Consider the following 24,343-nt stretch of genomic DNA (forward strand, 5'->3'; position numbering starts at 1 on the left):
AATATTACTCAGCCATAAAAAGCATGAAATCTTGCCGTTTGTGACAACATGGAGATATCTAGAGTGTATGATGCTAAAGGAAATAAAGCAGATGGAGAAAGACAAATACTACTGATCTCATTTATAAACAAAACAAGGGAACAAACAAAAATGAAAACAGATTCATAAATACAGAGAACAAACAGGAGGTTGTTAGAGGGAAGAAGGGTGGGAGAATGGCAGAAACAGATGAAGAGAATTAAGAGGCGTAAACTTCTAGTAATAAAATAAATTTAAATCACAGGGATATAACATATAGCATAAGGAATATGGTCAATGACACTGTAATAACTCTGAGTGGGGACAGATGTTTACTAACCCTATCATGGTGATCATTTCACACTGTACTGAAATATTGAGCCACTACGTTGAATACCTGAAACTAACATAACATTGTATGTCAACTATATTATTTCAATTAAAAAGAAACTGATAAAATCTACCGTGTAAAAATTTAACAAAAAATTTAACATGACCAAAAAACATCCTAAGGAAAAACAAAAGACAAGCTGAGAGAAAATATGGCATAAATGAACTTACCTACAAAACAGAAAAGACTCACAGACACAGAGAACAGACTTGTGGTTGCCAAGGGGAAGTGGGGTGGGGGAGGGAAGGACTGGGAGCCTGGGATTAGCAGATGCAAACTATCACAGGTAGGATGGATAAACAACAAGGTCCTACTGTACAGCGCAGGGAACTATGTTCAATATCCTGTGATAAACCATAATAGATATAAAAAAAAAGAACGTCTGTAACCAAGTCACTCTGCTGTGTAGCAGAGACTGGCACAACATTGTAAATCAACTATATTTCAATTAAAAAATTAAAAATAAAATAAAAATAGGTAACAAAAGAGAGAGAGAGAAAGATTTCCTAATCCTACCCACTGAAAGGACTAGAAGCAATGGCATCCTAGTGGCTCACGCAGTATCTGGATTCTGATGTCTACATATAATTCTCCAGTAAAAACAGGCTCACTTGGAGAAACAGGGGACTTCATGGGACAGGGAGATCACAAGGTGACCGTGCCACACTGTGCCGAAAGACAGCACTAACATACTGTGAGCACATGTCAAAAAGACACCAGGAGACAGCCTGACGGGGCCCTCACTGACCAAAACCGGGAAATTGCTCCAATATAAAAAGCAACAACAATGGTAATGAATATGGGACCCCACAGTGACACTCTTTTATAAAGAGAAAGAAAAGAGCAACTGGTAGATCGAGATGAAAAGTATGCAAGTGTTTACTGTACTATTCCTTTTACTTTTCTAGAATCTGAAAATTTTTCAAAACAAGAAGCAAGACGTGAGGAGAGCAAACCAAACCAAACAATGAGCTCACAGTACAGTATGGAAAAGGTTACATAGCTGGATAAATCCAAGGTAGTGATGTGGGCATAGAGCAACGCTAAGGTACTACAGGTGGGTAGGTGGGCAGCTGCAGCCATTCTGGAGCTCAGGTTAGCCACTACTTGATCAAATTAAGTACAGCAATTCTACTCCTAGATACACATCTGAATCTGTGGAAGGTAGTATTTTCAGCTCTGCCTACTAGGTGTATGGTAGGATTACACTTCTCTATCCACCTTGAAAGTCAGGTATGATCGTGTGAAACTTGCTTTGACTAATAAAATGCAACTGGATATGGTATGTGCTCTTCCCCTTGCAGTAGTAATCATGAAAACATATGTCAGGATGAAGTTTCCATCAACTTGAAAGACTGAGTGATTATGGTGAGCTAAGTATCCCTGCTGATCTGGGCTGAACACATGCTACGAGTGAAAAATAAAGCTAGGCTGTGTTTTTTAAAAATGAACAAACAGTATCAAGTTTACAGGATGGCTGTGAGAATTCTTTTAGACAATGCAGGTCAAGTTTCCAGTATACTGAGTAACATATTATGTATTCATACTCAGTAAACATTTGTTGTTCCTTGCCCTTCCTTCCCCTTTATTCCACCAATCTGGCAGATAAAGCCTCACCTGGATCTGTTGGAAGAAACGTGCAATATCCTGATCTGGCTGATTCCCAGAGGCCAGCAGCCGACTTTTGTTTTCCATGAACTGCTGCAGCTTCTCAGAGAGATGTTCAAACATCTCTGCCTGGGGCAGAAGCTTCTTTAGGGAGCTCTCCTTTTCTTGCTGCTGTAGACAGAGCTGTTCGAAGCGCTGGCTCACCTCTGCCAGTTTGCCCTGCAGCACAGCGGCCGTGGTGCTGTCTGCTGTCTCCATGAATCGGGTCACCATATCACGGGTGGCCTCCAAGCTGCTTTTCTGCCGAGCAATGTCCTGCTTCAATTTCTGTCATCAAGAGCATATCTGTCAGCTTCTGGCTCACTTATTCTGGGACATCTGAGCCACAGACTAATAAACGTCTAGTAACTACATGCTCACCTCCTCAAAGAGGCTTGAAGGATTGCAATTGAACCTTCATAACATCATCGATACTCTTTCTTCTCCCCCCCAGGCTACCAATGACTTTGCTCTTACCACTCTCCGTCAATTGAGCGGACATACCTTTACACTGATTAGTCATCATCTCTAAGTCTATTAGAATATTCATGGAAATACATTCTTTTCCTGATACTTTTCCAAAATGATGTCACTATGGTGTGTGGCAAATATATCCTCTATGCTAACTCCTGGGGCATGAGTCTCACCATGTTAGTGGCCAGGGCTTCTTGGATGACTCCTGATGACAGCGACACCACCTGCTCCTCTTCCAGGTTATTTTCAACTTCTCTGATGGACTGCAACAAGCTGTCCAGGCTTTCCTGGACACTCTGAGACTGGGCAATTGCCTTCTGCAGCAGAGCAGAACGCTCCGCCAGGCTGCTGGAGAGGTGTTGGAAATGGCTGAGTATGGAATCTGGAAAATCAAGGCCATGACAAGAAAAAGTGGAGACAATTTTTCTGTTGTACTTTTTAAAAAATGTATTTAAATTGTACATGTTAGTTATTATAACAATGGACACCAAGGCAAACAGAATAAGCTTAAATACAGAATAAGCTTAAATACTATTTGAACCAACTCAGTAAGCATTGTATATTTAGCACCTACTAAGTGCCAAAAATTGTGCTTCAGTGCTGAGGACTGAAGATTATTATGATAAAGTCCTGCCTTCCACAAACCTTAAACCTCTAAAAGAGAGCATAGGTAGTGGAAGGCATATCAATTAACCGTAAAAATAAAATCACAAGTGCTATATTGGTACTAGGAGTACTGTACTAGAGAAGCCAGAAGGAAAAGTTATTTCTTATCTTTTACTTCTTGGGGGGCGGGGGGGAGGGGGGTGTCAGGAGTGTACCAAGGAGGTAACTTCCTGGTTACATCTAGAAGCAGGAGCAAGATTTCATCATGCACAATAAGCACTTGATAAATGTTAGCAGCTAAAAAACAGGACAAACTTCAGGGGGAAAGCAATGAGGAAATGACTAGCTCATTTGGGAAAGGAAGGAAGTCGGGTGTGGTAGGAAGGCGAGTGTCTGCGGAAAAAGGGTTGAAGCCAGGCCACGAAGGCTTCCTATGGTGTGAGATTCAGCTTCATTAGGGGTTAGCTCTTTGTGCTTGGATCCGTAGCTCCTCGCCAGCAGCACAGATGCTTGTACAGCACAGTGTGAGATATCACAGAACAGAGGGAAACACTTGGAGGTGGGGAGCACTCTGGCCACTGCTGTTTCATACCTGTAGTTTCTTGAACATGCTTGCGGTCTGGGGCTGGCTCCCCTTCAATTTCCATGAGGTCATGAGCTACTTTTTGGAGTTTTTCTACAGGTACTTGATGCTCAGCCAAGTCCTCCTGCAACTGCTGCTTGTCCGTGAAAAAGGACAAAAGAAAACTATTAGAGTGAAGTAAGCAAAGCTGGTTTCTAGGGATCGAGAGCTACTGGGCAGTTCTGTAGAACAATTCTGTTTATCCATAGCAACAGACATCAGAATACAGTGTTCAGGAATCAGATCTCGTCCAAGGCATCCTGACCCCTGCCTTTCACCTCTGCAAGCACCTGCTTTGCTTTGAGGGCACTCTGAGCTGTGTGGAACAAGAGCCCATGCCCTGGCTCACCTTTGTGGTTGCAAACTGCTGTTGCAGGACCCCAGGGTCAGAGGCAACTGTATCTGAGAGGAGCTTCTTCACACTGGCTTCGCAAGCTTTGATCCAGGCCTGCAGGCTGTCAGCGCTGCTCTGAAACTGCTGATACTGGCCTAGCAGCGTGTTCAGGTGAGCGCCCAGGCGTGTACACTGTGCCAGAGAAAGAAGGGAAAGCAGACCAGAGCAGGTCAGGCCAGAGGCAGCAGCCTCCCAGGCAAGTCCAAAGAGGCCTGACTGTGCTCCAGGGACCTGACTGTGCCTGCAGGTAAGGGTAGGTGAGCCTCCCAGGTAGATGGGAGCAACCACTTTCTACAAGTGGGTCCTGATTGTTTGATCCATACTATCCACCCCAACTTTACTATATAACGGGGAAGACTCAGTGAGTTGTATGACAGGCTACCGATGAAATACACATCAAGCTGCAAGCAAAGGTGGGGATCAAAGGTACACAATAGTTTCCCTTTGGGAGCATTAAAGATGTTGGCAAAAACATAAGATTGGTAAAAAGAACTAAGTGGATTCTGTATCTTAGGAGCTAAAGGAAGTTCTTTGATGGGGAGGAAGATTAAGGAAGATTTACCCTAAATGTTCTCTCCAGGAATGAAGACTATGTATTTGGTTTAAGTTTCCCTGTTCTCTCTTTTGGGAGTCCACGCCTGCTGGTCAAGATACAGGGAGGCGATCACTCCCACCTTCACTGGAGTGAGACATATCCCTAGATAGTGCTTAGGTTGAGCATAAGCCCCTGGGCCTCCGCATTTTTTTTCCCCCCAGAGGCTCATAAAGACATTCTGCAAGTCCACTTGCTCACTGTGTCCTGAGGTGGTCACTGTGTCCTGAGGTTCTTACTGTGAGCCCCAGAAACCATGCACAGTTGTGTGAGGGCTGCCAGGACTGCTGCACCAGGGGCCGCCAGATGCCTCGCCCATACCTCTGCATGGAGAGCGCTGTATCTTTCTGTCGCGTCTTTCAGCTTGGCCTTCACTAAGGTTCCGGTTGCTGATGCTTCCCTGCCATCATCGAGGCTGTTTCCTGTGTCCAAGACCTTCTGTCCTGAGATAGTCACAAATCGCAGGTCTCCTTTGTGGGAAATGACATCCTCCGAGAAGCTCCTCTGCCGCTTCAGCAGGGCGGGAAGGGCCTCGGGGCTGCTGCCTCCCTGATGCATGCTCTCCAGCTCTTTCTCAGATCGTTCCAGCCAGTTCTCAAACTCTCGATGGTCCTGCAGAAACTTCTGCAGCTCGTCCCGCAGTGTTTGCACCTGCTTCAGCTCTGCCTCCGACTGGGCCAGGGAAGCCGCATACTGCTGCTTCAGCTCTCCAAGCTTCTCTTGCAGCAGCTGTTGTTCCTCGGGTGTGAGGCTGTGGCCGTGCTGGTCCAGGAAGGCCTGGGCTGACTGCGTAGCCAGGATGAAATTCTGCTGCTGAGACAGCAATTCTTGGTGATGAGCCTGGCAAAAAAAAATCCCCCCAAACAAAGGACTATCAATAGGGATACCACAATGACTTGGTTATGTCTACAGCCAGAAGTAGGGAGAGATCTCAATAGGCCACTTTTCCAGCTGCTCGGATATCACCAATCTCTCTGAATTGCTAGGTATTATGCCATATGCTAATCCCAGGTGAACTGATTTACATAGGATCTGACAGCTATCACGTGTTATCTCATCTGACTTGCGCCACCATCTGCAGTGCAGGTGGACTATATAATTCCCGCATCAAAGAGGGGATGAGTGAACGCCGAAAAGGTGCTGTATGTCTTAACAGAGGCCATGTAGATAATTATGGGACAAACTGTGACTAGAACTGGAGTCTCTTCACTAAACTACCCCAGGTCAAAGAGATGGTACACGTGGGCAACCAAAACCACCCACACTGATGGAAGGAGTGAGCAAGCTTCACAGTCACACATGTGCCAGCATAAAATAGGTCATCTGCAAATGCTAAGCTGTGAAACATCTCACTCATATATCCTTGAAGAGTGTTCCTACTAGAAAATATCTTGGGAAACTAGTTTTTCAGATAAACAACTTGCATATTAGAAAGAATAAAGTATTTCTGCACAGTACAGACAGTACAGGTAGTCTGCACTTTGTGTGTGCTCTGTTTACGTGCGGACATGTGGACCATTTTTCTATTTAAAAAAGGGAACATAAGTTCTTGGAGGACAGTTCTGGTTGCTTTGTTTTGTTCCTAAAATGTTCTTCCCGAGGCTAACAGAAGACAGTGGGTGCTTAGGAAGTGTTCTTGACTCTCTGTACCATGAATGCAACTCCCTAGAGAAGGACAATGGCAACCTGGTAGCTTCAGCTTCTGACGCCATCTCAGGGAAGCTGGGGTGACAAATGTATCTGGCTGAAAGAGAAGAAGGGGGCAGCACTACAGCTTGTCTGTGCACCGCAAGATGTCCCCAGGCTCATCCACCCAAGGTAAGGTGGCTCTCTTCCCAGCTGGGATGGAGCTGCCAGCAAGCAGCATCAGGAAGCCCCTGTGACAGCAGGACCACTTCTGCTCTGTGCTGAGACTGCCATGGCTTTAGGATACACACGACAGTGGATCTGCCAAGAGCAGGAAGTAGCTTGCAAGAGGCAGAAATGCTCTGAATACAGAGTAAGGCAATGGCCCACACAGGGTGTTCAACAGAAGCATTCCAGCTAAGCCAATTTTATTTGCTATAAAGGTGTCACTACTAACATATGGGACCCATGTGTTTCTAAGTTCCCTAAATATATAATAGTCTTTTGATCATGCACTACAATATGCCTGCACATGCCAATGAATATCGTGGAGATGATGGGTCTGGTTGGTTTACTGGTTTATCTCCAATGCCTGTCATACAGTGGGCTCTTGATAATTGCTAAATGAATAAATGAGTAGAGGAAAGTAAGAAATGATTTCTTGAGAGCATCAGGGAACCATTAAAAGAGTTAAGCAGAAAGACAGCATTTAAGAAAGCTCACTTAGTAGTGTGGGAATGGACTTGAGGATAAAAGTCAAGAGGCAAGGAAACCAATAGAAGCTACTGTAACACAAGGGAAAGCTGTGTTCTGAACTGCAATAATACCTTGATGGAGATAAAAAGTGTGATGTCTTTGAGAGATGTAAGAAGCACGGGATTTGATGACTGATTCAAAGTGGGAGAGGGAGGGAGGGGAAGGAATCTAGGGTGATGTTTTAGTCCAGGCAAGTGAGTGGGAATTTAGGAAGAACATGTTCGTTGGGGGAGAGGTACTTTAGAAGACAGCAGGTCCATTTCTCAGGTTGAGGTGCTTGTGGTTCCAAGCTGCAAACAGAGAGAAGGATGTATACACTCAGGACAGGCATTTGGGCTGAAGACAAATAAATACATGGAGATCACTAGTACAAACAGGAAGTGAAGTGTCAGGGGTGGATGAGATTACCTAAGGAAAGTATATTCTAAATGATTAAGATGAGACCTAGGCTACAACTTGGAAGTGCATCAGTGTGTTTCAGAAGCTGGCCAGAGAAGAGGGAGAAGAATCACCAGGGAAGATAGTGCTATGGAAACAAGGGGGAAACGATTTCCAGGGGAATGGTCAAGGGTGTTAAGGCTGCTGAGAAATCAGAGATATGAACTGAGAAGTTCTCACTGGATTTAGGGGAGGAGGTTATGGTGACTTGCCCAGGGCAGGAGAGATTCACCAGCATTGTGAGAACAAGCTAATGTGCTCACCTTCAACTTCTCACACTGCTTGTCCAGCTTCTCTGGGGCTTCATTCAGCCCAGTGTGACTATCAGTGGTATCCAAGGCTCCTTTCTCCAGGTTGCCTGAGAGCTGCTCCATCTGTCCTTCCGATGATTTCACTGAGGTCACCCAGTCCAAGAGAGCATCAATCTTCCTCCTGTTCTCTGCCAGTTCCTTTGCTGCTTTACTCTGAAAGCCACAGGGGGAGTCTAGTAAGAAGGCCTTAAATACTCAGCTACTATATAACCAAAGGTTAAGTAAAGGGAAAGATGTTTAGGTAAAAAAAAAAAAGAGAGAGAAACTCTAAGGCTGGGTATAAATAGTCTTTGCACCCACAAAGAAAAACAAGCATCTTCTAACTCTGCTGAAAAATAATCATTTAAAATGATCCCTAAATCTGATCTATAGCTCATCACTTTTAACAAAGGATTTGAATCCCAGGATTTGAAAAGGCTCTATTAAGTGGTGATTTTGTCCTGGCAACCCTCCAGGTTTTAACAGAATCCTTGCTAGGTATGCAGAAGTTACACACTAGCTTGGTAGGATAAAAAATAGCACAATTACACTCAATTACCTGGCCGCTTGTCCTTAAAGAAATCCCAGACCACTCCCATCTGTTCCTCTGCCAAGCAGAGCACTGAATTCTGAAACTTGCCTCTCAAATTCTATTTTCTGAATCTTCAAGTATTTTATTAACAAAACAGGTTATGCTAAGTGATATGTACATGTATTTCAGAATTCATCTTCAGGTAACGCACTTCTCTTTTCCACATTCTCTACCGCCCTCATTAGTGTACAAGTTCACAGCCAGACAAAGAACTCTAATTCAATTAGCCAGTGCTAAGTGGGGTACAGAAGACCATGAGACTTCACCTTCTTTGAAGTTTATCCCAGTGCCATGATTTCTCACTGAAACTGTAATGGCAGTTTGAGGAGAACTGGAAGCCCATTAAGACTGCCCAGGTGTCTTCATTAGCACCCTTGGATCACCAGTCTAGATTCATGTTAAAAATATGCCCTTTGCTTTTCCCCCAAAGATGATGATGATGGTGATGGTGATTTGGAATATGAACTTTCTATCAATTATTCCTGACTTAAAGTCCTTCAGAATGTTTCTTATAAAAATAAATATCAACTGGCAGATCAGCTCCTGAATGAGCCCTTTTCCTCAATTCCATGCTCTCTGGAAGGCCATCAGCTTTTATTTGTGTAGGTACCAAAATTTTTTTTGAAAAATACCAAGCCTCATAGCAGTCTGGTTACCTTTTCAGTCTCCTGCTGTAAAGCTGAGGTCACCACTTCCTCCAGCTCCTTCTGGGCCAGCTTTGTCCTTTCCTGGAGAGCTTCATACTGCTCCTTAGCCTGATGAAGTTTCTCCCGGAGAGCTGTTAACTCATCGGGACTCAGTTTAGTCTGGTTCTCTTCCAGGAACCCTTCAGTGTCTTTGACAACACTGGCAAATGAGGTGGCGTGATTCTGAATGTCATCCTGTAAATCCTTAACACACGAAAACAGGATAGCAGAGGCTTCAACTTTAGCACTTCTAAGACCTCTCAACAGCATGAAGATGGAATGACTAGAATGACATTATCTGCAATGGACATATGTCCCTGACTATAACTTGCTCAGGTTTATGCCTAAACCAAAGCAGATAATAAAATTTTAAATGCTTTTTAATTAAGAAGCTTCTAAAAATATTTAATTTTTTAAGAAAACTTTAAATTTCTAAGAAGATATTTAGTGAAGATACAAAAGGAAAATGCCCACAAATACGATTTTTGTTTTGCAATGACTTATCCTTAAAGAGATCATTCTTCTGTAAAGCAGAGCTGACAATGGGACTCTAACAGTGTTGAGACCTGGCTGGTTCTTCATAACTCTCTTGGTTATCACTCCTGAACCCTCAAGTAGCCTACAAGACCCAGCATGATCTGGATCCTGCCTCCTCCTCAGGCTTATCGTTCACTAATCTTCCTTCGGTTCTTTGCAGTACAGTCAAACTAGCTTTTTTCCAATTCTTAAGTACTGTGCTTGATCACAATTCCACCTTCAGACTGATGCACAGGCCCCAGTCTGGAGTGTCTTCTTCCTCCTCCCACCCCTTCATGCATCAACCCCTATGTATCCTTCGATTCTCAGTTTAAGTGATACTTCTTTAAAGGAATCTTCTGAAATATAAGTCAAGATTGGGTCTATGTTCTTATGTAACATTTCCTTTATAGATATAATAGTGAATACATTATACGCTCATTTTCGTGATTATCTGTGTAAAGTCTGTCTCTTCCATGACACTGTAAGCTTCATGAGAGCACGGATATTTAACCATTATGTTGCTGGCACTAGGCACTGGGCCTGGCACATAGCAAGCCTTTCTAACTACTTGCTGAATGAAAAAATTGAGTTAACTCTTACTGACCTTCAGGTCACTTTGGTTCTTTTGCAAAGCAGAGAGATCCTGCTGGGTGGCTCTACCCTGATGGCCAGCCAATGCTCTTTCTGCCTGTCCCACCCAGCTGCAAAGATCCTCCAGTTTCTGGTGACAGGTATTTTGTTGTTTCTGCAGGGTCTAATTAAAATGCAAAGGGGCCAAGAGATAATTAATGATTCTCATTTTATAAATATAAGATAACTCCCTGAAATGTAAAACAGGAAGGTTATATCACAAGGATGGAAAAGTTGGTGGGAGACTAGAGCAGGAAAAGGCACAGAAATCATATTCAGAAAGTTCCCCTCATTTGGACAGTCTATTGGTCTAGATCTATGGCCTGAATTACAATTAGGAGTGATTTCAAGTGAGAATGCTCTGAGGTTTTGGTTTGGAAGCTCATTTGCCAGACTGTTTATTATCCATGGAAATGGAGAAGAGAGAGCCTAGATGCTTAAAATCCATAGATGATACTGGGTATGATAATAAATGACAGGTTCTGATCACTTCCACAGGAACTGGATGATACACTACATATGAAGTCATAATATGGAAAATCAGAAGGACTGGACTAGGAGGAAAAATCAAGAAACTGGATAATTTATAAGCTAACTGAGCTTCTTAATAATTAATCTGACTTTATATAAATCAAATGTCTCACGAATGCAGACACCCATTAAATGGAATGATTACTTGCCAGGCTTGAGGGGCTTGGCTATTTTGAGACAGGAAGTGCCCAAGAATAGCAATGGGCTCTGTCCTTCAGGTGTCTACACCAATAGCCAAGAGAAAAGCCAGCCCGAGGGGAGCAGGGATTTGCTTCTGTGCCTGATCCTTTTCCAGACCTCTCAGTCACATGACGCTGAAGCACCTGACTGAGCAATTGAGCATGATGTGTTCTCCTGATCATCCTTCTAAGACCATTTTTCCACCAGTTTCTACCTTCTGATGGCATTTTGAGTCACCTGCACTTACAAACAGGTGCCCAAATTGGCCCTCTCTCCCCCGCTTTAGGACAAATAGAAAGGCTCTGGAAGAGAACTCCTAAGAGCTCTTCAGCTGTAAAACGGGATCTTCATGGGTTAGGATGGGTGCAGACTGAATCTGAAAAAAGCAAAGCAAACAAGTTAACACATAGACAAACACATGCATTCAGGGCAAATATAGAGAGAAGCAGAGCATTTCTGACAATAATAAGGTTAATAAATGTCGTGGAATTAATTACACGCTTAAAGAGAATGTTCACATGCAACTGGGCCATCTTCTGCAGCTCAGGGGCCTACCCTGGATGTGGGCTGTATCTTAAGGTGGCCCAGACCTTTGCTCTTACATTAATTATCCATAAGCTACACCAAGCTGTATAAAATCCAAGTGAGGACACTGCAAATTTCCAGATTTAGAGGGTAACCTATCATATTTCATTACTATCTTACTTCAATTTTAAATAGTTGAAATAACTAAGCAGTAACAAAGGACATACAGACTTCACTAAATATCCTTTAAGCCTGACTCAAAAGCTCAGTTCTGCTATGCACAATATTTAATAAAAGAGACACTCAGACAGTTTTACTGGTGATAACAATTCTAATACTATCTTGCTGAATTTCAATTTATTATTCATACAGAAGAATGGCATAAGCATCATTCTTGGTATTCTAAGGTTACGAAGTTACCATGCAATTGTGTTGAGTTCTACAACAAGAGGATTGTGATAGAAGGTGGTGAGATGATTAGCCTCCTGGCTGCCTGCAAAGTTTACCAATGTTGCTTCTACAGTTTTCCACAACTGAATAAGCACTAGAAACAACAGTGTGAAGAAAGGTGCCAGAAAATAATTTTCAAAGGTGCTAAAGAATTAATATGATTCTGATAAAAATCTTTTTTGTCAGCTGTCTGAAGGTGGTCAAGGAATCTTACTGTTAATCATCTGAAAAGTCCCAGTATAAAACTAACTTCAGGACCGTTCTTCTCAAGAGCTCAGAGTATCTAACCGCTCCTAACAGCCCTCAAAAGAATACTGAGGGAGAGCAGGGGAAAGACAGGGTGGGGATAGAATTCTCATTTTCAAGTCAGAGACAATGAGACACAGTTACAGTAGAGTCTAACTCAGAAGAAAATACCTTGCACATGCATACTCACGTAAACACACATATTCTCTCACACGCATACATAAAACCAGAAACACAGCAAGAAAGACAGTCAAAACAGCTGTCTCCAGGACCAGAACCAAACTGGCCCGGACCAATCAACACTGGTAAACTCAGGCTCCTGGAATCATGACAGACGGAGTCTGGCCAGAAAACCCAAAGACAGAGGACATCCCAGGGACCAACTGAACCCAGCCGCTGGTTCAGTCTGACCTTGACCTGGGCAGCCTGCTCCATTTGTTGAAGACGGTCCTGCAAGGCATCCTCCTGAGCTGCAGTCTCTTCTACAAGGTCCTGGAAGGACCTCTGCAGTTCATTCAGAAGCCTCAGCATCTGCCGGTTCTGCTGAGGAGACAAGTCCTGGGCATGCTCAGAGATCAAGAACTGAATATCAAAGGCAAGTGCATCCAGTTGAGATTTCCTCTCAGCCATGGGCTGTTTCAAGTCCTAAGGGAAATGGGGAAAGGAAGAAAAGAAAAAAGAAACTTCTAATTCTCTATAGAAGCAGAAACTGTTGGTTCTAATCAAAGAATCAACATTATCAAACAGAAGTTAATTTCCTGTATTTTTAAAAGTGACACTGATTATTTCTAGGGCCAACCCATAATGGAAGTCTCTCTCACTTCTGGCCTCTCCAGAGTCCTCACATATTATAGCTAGGTTTCCTTTAACTATAATTAAAGGAACAGTAAATTAAATCAACCACTGATTTCTAAACGCACTACACTTTCCATTATTTATATTAACAGAATTATAGCACTGCTAATCCCAAGTATCTATGAAAACATGCTATACTTTGGAAAGTATAACATGAATATTTGGTCTGAGATAGATATAATTGTATTTTATTAGGTTCAAATAACTATTTGTATTTGTCTAGCCCTGAGATACTGGTAAGCCAGAAATAAGAAAATATTCAATTTCTTAGTGGTTCACTAAAATTTGACTTTTAAATAGTTACATATGTTATACATTTAAAACTACAAAAATGTTAAACATGTTATACATTTTAAAACTGTAAAGAATTACAGTCAGATAAAGCAGTAAAAAACTGCCTAAACACTAGAATTTATCTGCTTTTAAGACAATGAAAAAGCATGCAATATTCCCACAAACTTTTAGTAATCATTACCCGCGTTATACTGGATGCAATTAAAAAACCATAAAAACAAGTAAGATATCTGCATGTCCAACACTTTGAAATTGGGAGCAGTCAGCAATCCTGCAAAGCGGGCTTATAGGCGGACTACTTGCATATTTATCATATGACTATGCTTCCTTTGTCTGTGAACACATGGATTTGGGAAACTCACTAGGAAAATAAGGCTTAGACTGTGGCTCTCTCCCCATAATGGAATTCATATAATTTATAACTAGGCAAGGACACCAATATAGGAGGTGCTCTGTGTTTTTATATTTCATACTATGTCATAGGAATTTTTCTCACCCTTGCTTCTTTCAAAACTCTAGTCAGTGAACAAAGTCTGCTACTCATTCCTCTATCGGTGTATTTGGATTAAAGGGTACAAAAGCAGAAGGCAAGGAAGCAACTCTTGCAAGATAAAGAGGGGCAAGGATGCATACAAGGGAAACCTGACCACAGACAGCATTTAGGTCTGTACCTCTCAAGACTGGGAGAGGCTGGAATAGGAGGGAACATCTCTAGTCCTGCTCTGACTTCAGAAAGAACTTGAGAGGAATACCTATAGCAGAGGGTGGCTAAACCAATGTGAGCATTATCTGATATTAAGTATAATTCAAAAGAAACAACAACGTTGGGGGCAGGAGAATCCTCAGCTCAAATATATCTCAGAATCTTTAACTTTTTCTCTCACTGACTTACAAAAAAGAATCAATTAACTTGGAGTTTAACAAGAAGAAAACCACCTCTCAAGACGAGGGGTTGGTCATCTACACTCCCCAAGCCAGACCTGCCCGTCATCCAGTGTTGTAAATAAAGTTTTACTGCAACATGTCTACAACCATTTGTTCATATGCTGCGTATGGCGGCTTTCATGTTTCTGCAGCAGAGATGAACAACTGCCACAGAGACAGGTCACAGGCAAGACCTAAAATATTCACTATCTGGCCCTTTACAGGAAAAGTTCACAAAGAGTTTTTATTTCTCAAATGGAAAGTCACACTTTCTAAGAAAGGCAAGTACAGATACTGGTCTGCCTAGCAGAGACATAAGATTAAGACAACACAAAAGGGCAAATAAAACATGCTTGAGAGCTGGCAGTGCGCTCACCTTACACCGTTGGAGGCGGTGATTCAGGCTGTCAGCATCCGTCTCACTGTCATATTGCTTGCTGTTCAGAATAACATGGGTATTGCCAACCCAGGCTTTCAGATCTTGAAGTCTGTCTTCTAGCTGTTCATACTGATTTAACACTCTAGTCTAAGAAATAAATGGCAAGTTAGATGATAAAACTCTCCAAGCCTGCCCAGACTCTGTGAGCCTTTGTAAATAAAAACAAGAAGCTACCTTCTGTCCTTCCAAGGCACTCTGGAGGTGGAGCAGTCTGGAACCCCAGGTATCACTCACAGAGCTGAGGGACTTTTGAAGATTCTTGGCATCTTTTTCTAGCGCCTTCAGCAGTTGAGCTGGGACTTCCTGAGGCTGGTTGATGATAATCTGATCCACACACTCCAATTCCTGGCTCACCACCGTGGACAGATCCTTCAGCTCCTTGTCTAATACCTGAGGGCATAAATTGGAGTTACCTCCAAAATCAAGACTAGAAATCTTGCTGTCTTAGAATCACCTATAAACACATTATTCTGTCACCACATGTTTACACAGGCTTTAGGGCTTATAAAATATTTTTATAGACCTTCATTAGTTTTTCTGTTGTTCTCACAATCAATCATTCTTGAGGAGGCAGAGCAGACATCATAATCCTGAATTTATAGGACAGATGCCTCAGTGCTTAAAAACGTGAATTTGTTTTTCCCTGAGGTCACCCAGCTGATAAGCAATAGAGCCCAGACTTGCAATCAGGTTTTCTGACTCAGGGCAATGCTTCTTGCCCTACAACTTGCTACCTCTCCAAGAGTGTCATTATGCTTTAAATAATGTGATGCAATAAATAAGTCAACCAAAGGACAACTCTTCCACTCTGAAGTTCAAGTGAGTGGAACCAAAGAACATAAAAATACTCCAAGCCAGCTTTTCCACCCAGCTATTCCTCAATATTCTGCTCCTCAGCAGAGAAGCCAGAAACAAGCTGTAGAAGAGCCTGGTAGTTCTTTGGGCATCATCCTCACCTCCCCTTCAGCCATCCTGCCCAAGGCCACCCTCTGGACAGAGAGAGCTGGTAAACCTCTACAATCTCTGCGCTCCTCACGATTCCAACCCTGCACACACTCAGCCTCCAGCTGCAGTGAAGGAGTTACTCCTCCTCCCACTCAAGGCTGTCTGTGTCTACATCTTTCCATGTCTCAGGGACCTCATTCCATCAGTGATCACTTATTCTCTTCCCTAACTTCAAGTTCTCCTTTTCTATTGGTCCTTTCTCCTTAGCCTAAAAATCCACTCAAAACATTCCTCTTCCAATACATCTCCTCTAGCTAGCGTCCTACCTCTCTTTCCTTGCCTGCACTACCAAGCTTCTGGAAAGCATGACCTACATTAATTGTCTCCACCTTCCAACATCCTGTTTATTCTCACTGCAACCTGGTTTATTCACTGTTCTGATCAGGGTGCCCGGTGACTCTCAGCCACTGAATCCCACTTTTAGTCTTTACTGTACTCAGTCCCCCTACTGTATCTAATACTGCTGACCAGTATCTAATACTGCCCACTGTCTCTAATACTCCCTTGAGTCTCTTATGCTTTGGTTTCTGTGAGACTAGTACCCCATGCTGTTCATCATAGATCTCTAATTATTTCCAATCTACTTTTTGTCCATTAAATAGCAGCGCTTTTGAACATGTTCTTCTTTCTTCAGAAGCTTCTCTTGTGGTGTCTTCTCTACTTTTCCCAAGCTGATGCGCCTGGACGAAGTCTCTGGGAACCTACCTTGGCCTGACACAGCAGATCCTGGAGCTCTGCCAGGCTGAGCTCTAGAGGTTGAATCTGCTTGGTCCTCATTTCAATGTCCCGTAAAAGAGACAGATAGGATACCAACTTCTCATCATGTTCTAGGCAGAGCTGCCGGGTAAATACATTCTGTGGAGCCAAAAAGAAAACTCACTCAAGTCTGACATTCTCCTTTAAGTCTGCCTTTAAAGCAGACAGGGTCATAGAACAGAATAGAAATTTTTACTACACATTGCATGGAATGAAATAAACTGTGTTATTTTATCTAAACTGTTTCAAATCAATAGACAGAAAAGCAATTCATTAATTTCCTCAGGGAGCACGAGCTGAAGATTATCAATCTATAAGCATCGTTTTAGCAAAAACCTCTTCTGACTTCAGGTACCATAGCCTCAGTATTTTAACTTAGCTTCAATGATACCCTTGCAAATTTCGGAAAGACATTCAGGGCTACTACCTAATTTTCCAACAACTATGTTACAAACAGATGACAATAAACTAAGTTATATCTTAGAGAATCCTCTAGTTGTCCTTAAGTAGATGTATATACACAATTAATCATACCTATGAAAACTCAGTATCCAGTCAAGAGTTTTAGCATGAAATTAGCCATAACAAGTACACACACATACACACACACACACACACAGACACCACTGGGTAACTTACTTTAGTAGCTCTGAAGGGTTCCGGGTTCATACTCGCTCCCCCTGGTACAGTCATCAAGGGGGTCTGTTCGCTGCCAGGGCTCGCTCTGAGCTTCTCCTGTGGTGTCTTCTCATCCATCTTCATTGTGGGGCGTGACACTGGGGGCACCACCTCCTCTTCACTGGTGTCTGGAATAGGACTAATGGTGGCTTCCTGCTGTCCTGTACTATCTTTTTGAGACACCTCTCTGGACAGCTTCTCTGGGAGAAGGGACACTGAGACTCTGGGAACCCTCTGAGTCACTATGCCTTCAAAGGACCCTACTTCTGCATCTGTAACTATAAGATTTGACATTCGTAGAGATTTCTCTCCAGGTATTTCCTGAGTTGTCACTATTATAGAATCAAGAATTCTGCCATGTTCATGATCACTTTTGTTGTCCTGAGGATGAAGGTCCTTTCTGTCTGAGAATTCCAGATTACTGACTTCTTTGGAGCCTACTCTAATTTCTTCCAATTTAACAGTGCTTGTTGCGTCAAAAGGTACTTCTTGGTATGATTTTTCTTTATATTCATTAGATAAGAAAGTCAGATCTTTGGTTTGCCTAATCTTATAAGTAACACAAGAATCTTGATGATAATTGGTCTCCTGTCTGGTGGTTCCTTGGAAAGACTGGTCTGTTGTGAAAACTGCGGCTGTGTCTGCAACTTGGACTCCTCCAACCGGTTCCTGGCAGTGCAGTCCTTCAGGCCTTGGGATCAAAGAGGAGATCCCAATAATAATTTCTTGAGATTCACTGACTTGATTAGAGTTGAAGAAGGTTAAAGCATCTTGATTTCTTACAGAAATTCCTTTGGGTGTCATTTGGGAAGTTTCACCAACAACAGAAAAGCCCAGATCCTTGTCAGTTTCCTTCCCTTTTTCCCGTGCAGTTAACTCCATACATTGCTTCTCTACACTGGAGTCCTGGTCATCACTAGTGGCAGTTTCCTGATTCAGCTTTTCTTCTGAAAGAGCTGCTGGTCTGTGGGTCTTGACGTGTTCTACAATCTTCTTCCCTCTCTTACCCTTCTCCATGGTTTTCATTGGTTTCGGTATAACCTGCTGAATTAGCGATTTGTCTAAAGTTTCATGATTTGACTCTTGCACTTCTGAAATAATTCCTCCTTGGCTTTCCCTTACTTCTTTAGAATCTAGACCTGGTACAGGCTGTTTCATATGAGAAATAATTTCTGTTTGTACTATTATTTCTTGCTCTTTGTTTGTATTTTTTCCTGTAGTTGTATAAGCCACCTCTTTGGGGTTAAAATCACAAATTTCTGATTGAAGATATGTCTCTGAATCTTGGTCCAGTGATTTACCTTTACCACCACTAGGAATTATGACACCTAAAGATTCCTTAGCATCTGGAGAAGATCTCTTATTTTGGTCATCGCATTCCAATCCCTTTAATGAAATTTCCCTGCTCTTGTTTGCCTCCTCCCCATTAGAAACACTCACTTCAATGTTTTTTTGTGCAGACTGGTTTTCAATTTGAAATAATTTCTCACTTTCTCCTTTACCACAACTCATTTCAGTGGGCTGACTATGAGCAATTAACATTTCCTTTCTTAGTAATTCCTTCTTTATTTCACATACTTCAATTCCATCTTGCTTTTCAATGTGAGCCTGGTGATCACCAGACTTACATGTATCTACTTGGATTATAGTTGCCAGTTCAGGACTGATAAGTCTTTTCTCAATAGCTTCCTTTAAAGTCACTCTCTGATTACTGAATATGTCAATAATTCCTCCATCCAATACCTGCCGAGATGCAATAATTCTGACTATGTTTTCATCTACTAATTTCTGTTCCAGAGCTGATGCCAATGTCAATCTTTTTCCTGTGGCAGGGTCTATGATTCCCCCAGCATTTGCCTGGGCTTCCAGAACCTTCAGCGTAGCTGCAAAGTCTACTTTTCCAAGCTTAATTGCTTGAGACAACATAAGTACTTTGTCACTCACTCCATCTTTAATGTCTGAAAAGGGGATTACTTCTAGATATCTTTGCCCAGATTCAATATCAATTTTACACTTTTTTACTAATTCTGAATAGGGAACAATTCTGTAACTCTCAGGATCTATAATCCCATTCATCATTTCTGAAGACAGTGTTGCTTTATTAGTTAATCGTCCTTCCTTTTCAGCTTCTGCCAGGGTCAATTGCTGGCCAGAAATGAGATCTACAAAGCTTCCAGCGAAGGCCTGCATTTCTTGGATTTCTCTCTTCAGGTCCGGTGTTACAAGATCTAATTTCATGGCTTCGGAGAGGGAAATAGTTTCCTTTGTTTCAGGATGAGAGAACTGATGGAGGCTTAAGGTCTCAACTTTTCTGAGTTCCTTGGCTAAGTCTTCATCAATGATGCCATGCTTAAAGGCATTATCAACAGAAAGTCTCACTCCAGATATATGGTGAATGATACCTCCATCTACCACCTGCTTTGTCAACAACTGAATGGCCTCAACTCTCTCCAAAAGTCCTCTGTCAATGGCCTGCATGACTGTTACAGGGGCTTTGCTGTCAGGGTCCATTATTCCAGTTGTTTCCATTTGTAAGCTAATTAATCTCTCCCTAACTGTGTTTTCAGCATCTCTGCCTTTGGAAGCTTTCTCCAATTTTATAAGCTCTGGCTGGTCAGCACTGTCCACCAAGCCAAGATTTGAGGCTAAAGTTACTGAAACCTTTTTGCCTCGTTTCAGGTCAATGATTCCACCAGTCACCACCTGCCCCTCTAAAATTCTGGTGGCTGTTTGTGTGTCAAGAAGTCCAATGGCAACTGCTTCCTTCACAGAGCACAGTGTGTGGGTATGAGGGTCTAAGACACCACTTATAGCTTTGTCTGCCATGAGGACATTGTGCAACAACTTCTCATTCATCAGACCTTCATCAATGACTTCTTCTGTTGTCAAAGACTCGCAGGTCTGAGAGTCAAAGAATCCCCGAAACATGTTCATCTTTCCCATAAGTTTCACAGCAGTGTGACTGGGCACAAGGCCTCGGGCTATTGCTTCACTTAGTAAGAGCTTTCGGCCTGTCTGTTCATGAAGGATGCCGCCCTCTACTAATTGCGCAGCTAGTGTACTCAAGGTAGCTTCCTCAAGCAATTCTGAAGCAGCACTGCCTGGCAGGGGAGTTTCACCGCCATCAGCTTCCTTATCTGTCATCATCCTGCTACCGCCTGCCACGCTGTGACTTTCTGGACTTTGTGGATGGTCATCCCTACCCAGAGGTGACTTACTTAATGCTTTCTTCTTGTCCAGAGAATGAATATTCTTATCCTTTTCAGACCTGAGTTCCGATTCTAAAGCTAGAGTTTTTGCTACCTGAAGTTGTGACTTTCTGCTTTGGGCTTTTATGAGAGGTCTTCCAGTTTCACCTAGAGGATACTCAGTTTCAAGTGTGTTTGCTTGCTCTTTCTGGCCCATCAAGGAAGCCCTTCTGAGAACCTGCTGTTCTTCTTTTAGTGACTCAGCAGAAAGCAGGGTTTTGTCCTCCACCACAGTCACATCCTCTGCTTTCTCAGGAGGTACTGTAAGCAGAAATTCTCTATTGACATTTTCTCTGGTAGACACTTCTATTTGTTCTTCCTTTTTGGAACCAAACAACTGTCTTTTAAACTCTGATTTGACTTTATCTATGACCTTCAAAGTATCGACATTTGGATTTCCCACTTTTTGTTGCCCTACAAACAGGTCCATTTGGGGGTTCTCTATAGAAGAGCATTCTGTTTCTACAATGATCTTTTTGCCTTTTGCTTCAGTGCAGTTCACCTGATCGGCATCATCTTTGCTTTGAGAAGAAAATTGGAACTCATGTGGCCTCACACTCAGCTCATCACAGAAAGTTTCCGTCATTTTCACATTCACTGCTTCTTGTAATTTCTCAGCAGCTTCTAGCCTCTGATGCCCACTTCCAAACACTTCTGGAGGACCTGTTTGATCACCTCTTGCTGTTAGTGCCTCTATCAGCTCATTGTCTAACAGGAGCAGCCTCTGCCCATCCCTCACGTTAATATAGCTGTGAGTCATCAGTTGAAACAGCAGCTTCTCATTATGGCTTGTGGCACCCTCGGTTTGGCCTGTGCTACACAGCACACCTGCCGCTCCAGGATTTGTGTTCAACTTGCCTTGTTCTAAAGAGTCTGCTAATTGCATGTGGGGCATCACATCGGGGATGCAAACTGACTTCAAGTTATTAGCAAGACTTCTGTCTAACATACCATTTTCAATTGCTTTTTCCCAGGACCAAATCTCTGTAGTTGCTGGTAGAAATACGGCTTTAATATGCTGTCGGTCACTAAGGATTTTATGAGCTAGTTCTGTAGACACAATACCTTGTTCCAGGGCATCTGTAATTGGGAGAATCTCTCCAGACTCAGGCCATAGCAACCCCATGAATGACCAAAGGGACTCCAGAATCACAAGGGCAATCTTAGCAGTTACCAGATCATGGCTCACTGCTTCATCCATTGTCAGCCTATGCCCAGTGACAGTATCTATGATCCCTCCTGTCTGAAGCTGCCTTATGAGGAGAGCACAGGCCATATCTTGGTCAATCAAGTTATGTCTCACAGCCTCTCCCACTGTAAGTCTGTGTCCTGTTCTTGGATCTACTATGCCTCCGGCAAAAAGCTGAGCTTCCAGCAGCCGGACAGTAACCTGCCTATCTATCAGCCCTTCCTGAACGGCACGGAAAATACTAACCTTCCGGCCTGATTTCAAGCTCACCATTCCCCCTGCCAACTGCTTGACAGGCAGCAATTTCAATCCTGATTCCTGGTGGACAATACATCTCTGCATCAGATCCAGTAAATCTATTTTCTCAGCTGTGTTTGGGTCTATCAAGTTCTTGGATGATCTCAGGTGGGACTCTAACCCTGAGTGAAGCCATGCAGAAATGAGGCCTTGGTGAAAAGCCTCCTCTAGGTTAATACAGTTATCATCACTGGGGAGACTGAAACCTCCAGTTGCCAGGTGAGCTTCTAAGATTTTCAGTCCAACTTTCTCACTGATTATTTTCTTTTCAATTGCTTCTGCCACAGAAAGAGGGCCTTTGTTTTCAGTGAGCCTGCTGATTAAGGACAGGGCATCCTGTAGCTCTTGGAGCTGCTGGTACATCTGAGGATTAATGAGGTTTCTGGCTAGGCCCTCCTCCAAAGACAGCTTTTCACAGGTCTCAGGGGCAATGAGGCCAGACAGGATAACCTGGGATTCCAGGAGCACCAGGCCTGTATCTTGGTCAATGAGGCCCTTTTGCATTGCTCTGAAGATGGGAAATATCTCCACTGTGCCTAGGTCAATCACCCCAGCCACTGCTCTGCAGCCCTACAAGAAAAAAAGAACAAGAACAGTGAATCAGAGAAGCACAATTGTTGAAAGGAGTCATTCAAAGAACTACAGTATATCAAATTCCGACCACAAGAAAAACCCAGCCTGAGATGAGCCCCAACCTGTAGGAAACATCCTGAAGCCTGGCAGTGTTAATACTAACAAAGATTTTTTCTAACCTATAGAATGTTTAACATAGACAGAAGTCTACAGAGTACCCAAGGGATGGCAGCATTAAGCGTATCTGAGTGACAAGCTCTACAAAGTAGCAAGCAATGAAAGTGAGGAGACAGCTATTTCTAAGACTAAATCACCAAAAAGGCTCTTACAGACATACCAGTTCCCCCAAAGTGAGAATTCGACCTCACATAACAACTTCTCAGGGTTGCAATCCATGCAGAAGACTCTTGAAGTAGCACTTCCCTGCTGCGGAGTTCAGCGGGATCAGTCCATGGGGTCAGAAGACAGATATAAGCAGCCCAAGAGCCACACAACAGCTGTGCAGCTCAATAGATGGCCCTGTGTATGTTACTCAGGCAGGTGTTGAGCTACTAGGTTGGCCACATTTTTGGTGGCCAGTGCTAGCATTTGCTATGGCAACAGCTCTGAGTTAAATTAGCTCTAGGAATTGGAAGCAGCAAGTCAAGGAAGGAGCAGACTAGGGTCCCTTGACTCTGAAACCACTAATAAATTTTCCTCTAGTCCAGGCTAGAACAGGTAATACAGTTATCACAATGATAGCTACTATTTACTAGGCACTTAATATATTTATATGCTTCCCTCGTGGCTCAGAGGGTAAAGCGTCTGCCTACAATGCGGGAGACTCAGGTTCGATCCCTGGGTTGGGAAGATCCCTGGACAAGGAAATGGCAACCCATTCCAGTACTCTTGCCTGGAAAATCCCACGGACTGAGAAGCCTGGTAGGTTACAGTCCATGGGGCTGCAAAGAGTTGGACACGACTGAGCAACATCACTTTAAAATATTTATTAAGCAGTGACATTTAATCCTCACAACAATCCTATGAAGGCAATTAATTTTTAGTTTGCGGACAAGAAAATGAGGTACACAGAGATTAGGTAACTTGTCCAAGGTCACAAAACAAGTGAGTTCCAGAATCAAACCAAGGACTGACTCTAAATTTCAAGCTACTCTACTTTCTTGCCAGTCAGATAGATCCAGGGGAGCAGGAAGAGGAAGCACAGTAGAGTTCTATCTTACAAAGGAGTTCAGTACTATGGACACAGAATAAGGCCAGCCTTACACACTGTCAACACCATCCTTATAAAGAAGCCTCAAAACAGTTTGTGAAGAATTCCTATTTTGAAGCCTTTCAAGGCAGAATGTTATTCAGAAGTTAAATCATTCAAGTATTTTACCACTCAGAACACATCGCTGTTATCCCTCTCCAACTTTCTACTTCCTCTTGTTAGTGTTCAGCATCTTCATCTTCCATACATGCTTATATCTGTCCCTCTTTGATCAGTATTACTTATTTGTCCTTATCCATGGAAGATTTTACTGAAGCAACTGTCAGTCACCTCCTTGCCTCCCATATAATGCAATTCATTTCTGTCTCGGTGAGAAGCAAACTCCATAAAAGTAGGTGCTTTGCCCACTGGATGTCTAGGACTAGTATCAGCAGTTCAAGAAACATTTGATGAATAAACTGATAAACAGTAAGGAAATCCTTAAAATCATTAACCTACTTTGCCCAGATTTTAAGAATATGCCCTTAGAATTTCGAGCTGGATTAGCTGCATACTATCAGAGATGGAGAATAGATAGCAAATGAGGAACCAGATCTGGGCTGCATCCTCATCGTACTATGTTTGTTCAAATAATGGAATAACTGAGAATTCTTCACACTATA

At 42.8% G+C, this 24,343-nt stretch overlaps 1 protein-coding gene across 10 annotated transcripts in view; it reads right to left on the minus strand.

The window, feature by feature from the left end:
- Positions 1-24,343, minus strand: part of MACF1 (microtubule actin crosslinking factor 1) — a 336,445-nt gene that overhangs the window by 101,005 nt on the left and 211,097 nt on the right. For 7 of the 10 annotated variants that reach the window (XM_040231602.1, XM_040231599.1, XM_040231601.1 and 4 more), the window contains 13 exons: positions 17,126-22,468; positions 16,436-16,585; positions 14,900-15,115; positions 14,663-14,812; positions 12,625-12,858; positions 10,256-10,405; positions 9,103-9,336; positions 7,828-8,028; positions 5,066-5,584; positions 4,108-4,284; positions 3,729-3,852; positions 2,704-2,912; positions 2,027-2,344 (listed from right to left, as the gene is read on the minus strand). In XM_040231602.1, the coding sequence (XP_040087536.1) occupies positions 2,027-2,344; positions 2,704-2,912; positions 3,729-3,852; positions 4,108-4,284; positions 5,066-5,584; positions 7,828-8,028; positions 9,103-9,336; positions 10,256-10,405; positions 12,625-12,858; positions 14,663-14,812; positions 14,900-15,115; positions 16,436-16,585; positions 17,126-22,468 (8,025 nt within the window). The remainder of the gene's footprint in view (positions 1-2,026; positions 2,345-2,703; positions 2,913-3,728; positions 3,853-4,107; positions 4,285-5,065; positions 5,585-7,827; positions 8,029-9,102; positions 9,337-10,255; positions 10,406-12,624; positions 12,859-14,662; positions 14,813-14,899; positions 15,116-16,435; positions 16,586-17,125; positions 22,469-24,343) is intronic. The other 3 variants (XM_040231600.1, XM_040231598.1, XM_040231597.1) reach the window with 1 other exon arrangement.

This window comes from Oryx dammah, unplaced genomic scaffold (assembly GCF_014754425.2).
Source record: "Oryx dammah isolate SB20612 unplaced genomic scaffold, SCBI_Odam_1.1 HiC_scaffold_28, whole genome shotgun sequence".
Classification (NCBI taxonomy): Eukaryota; Metazoa; Chordata; class Mammalia; order Artiodactyla; family Bovidae; genus Oryx; species Oryx dammah.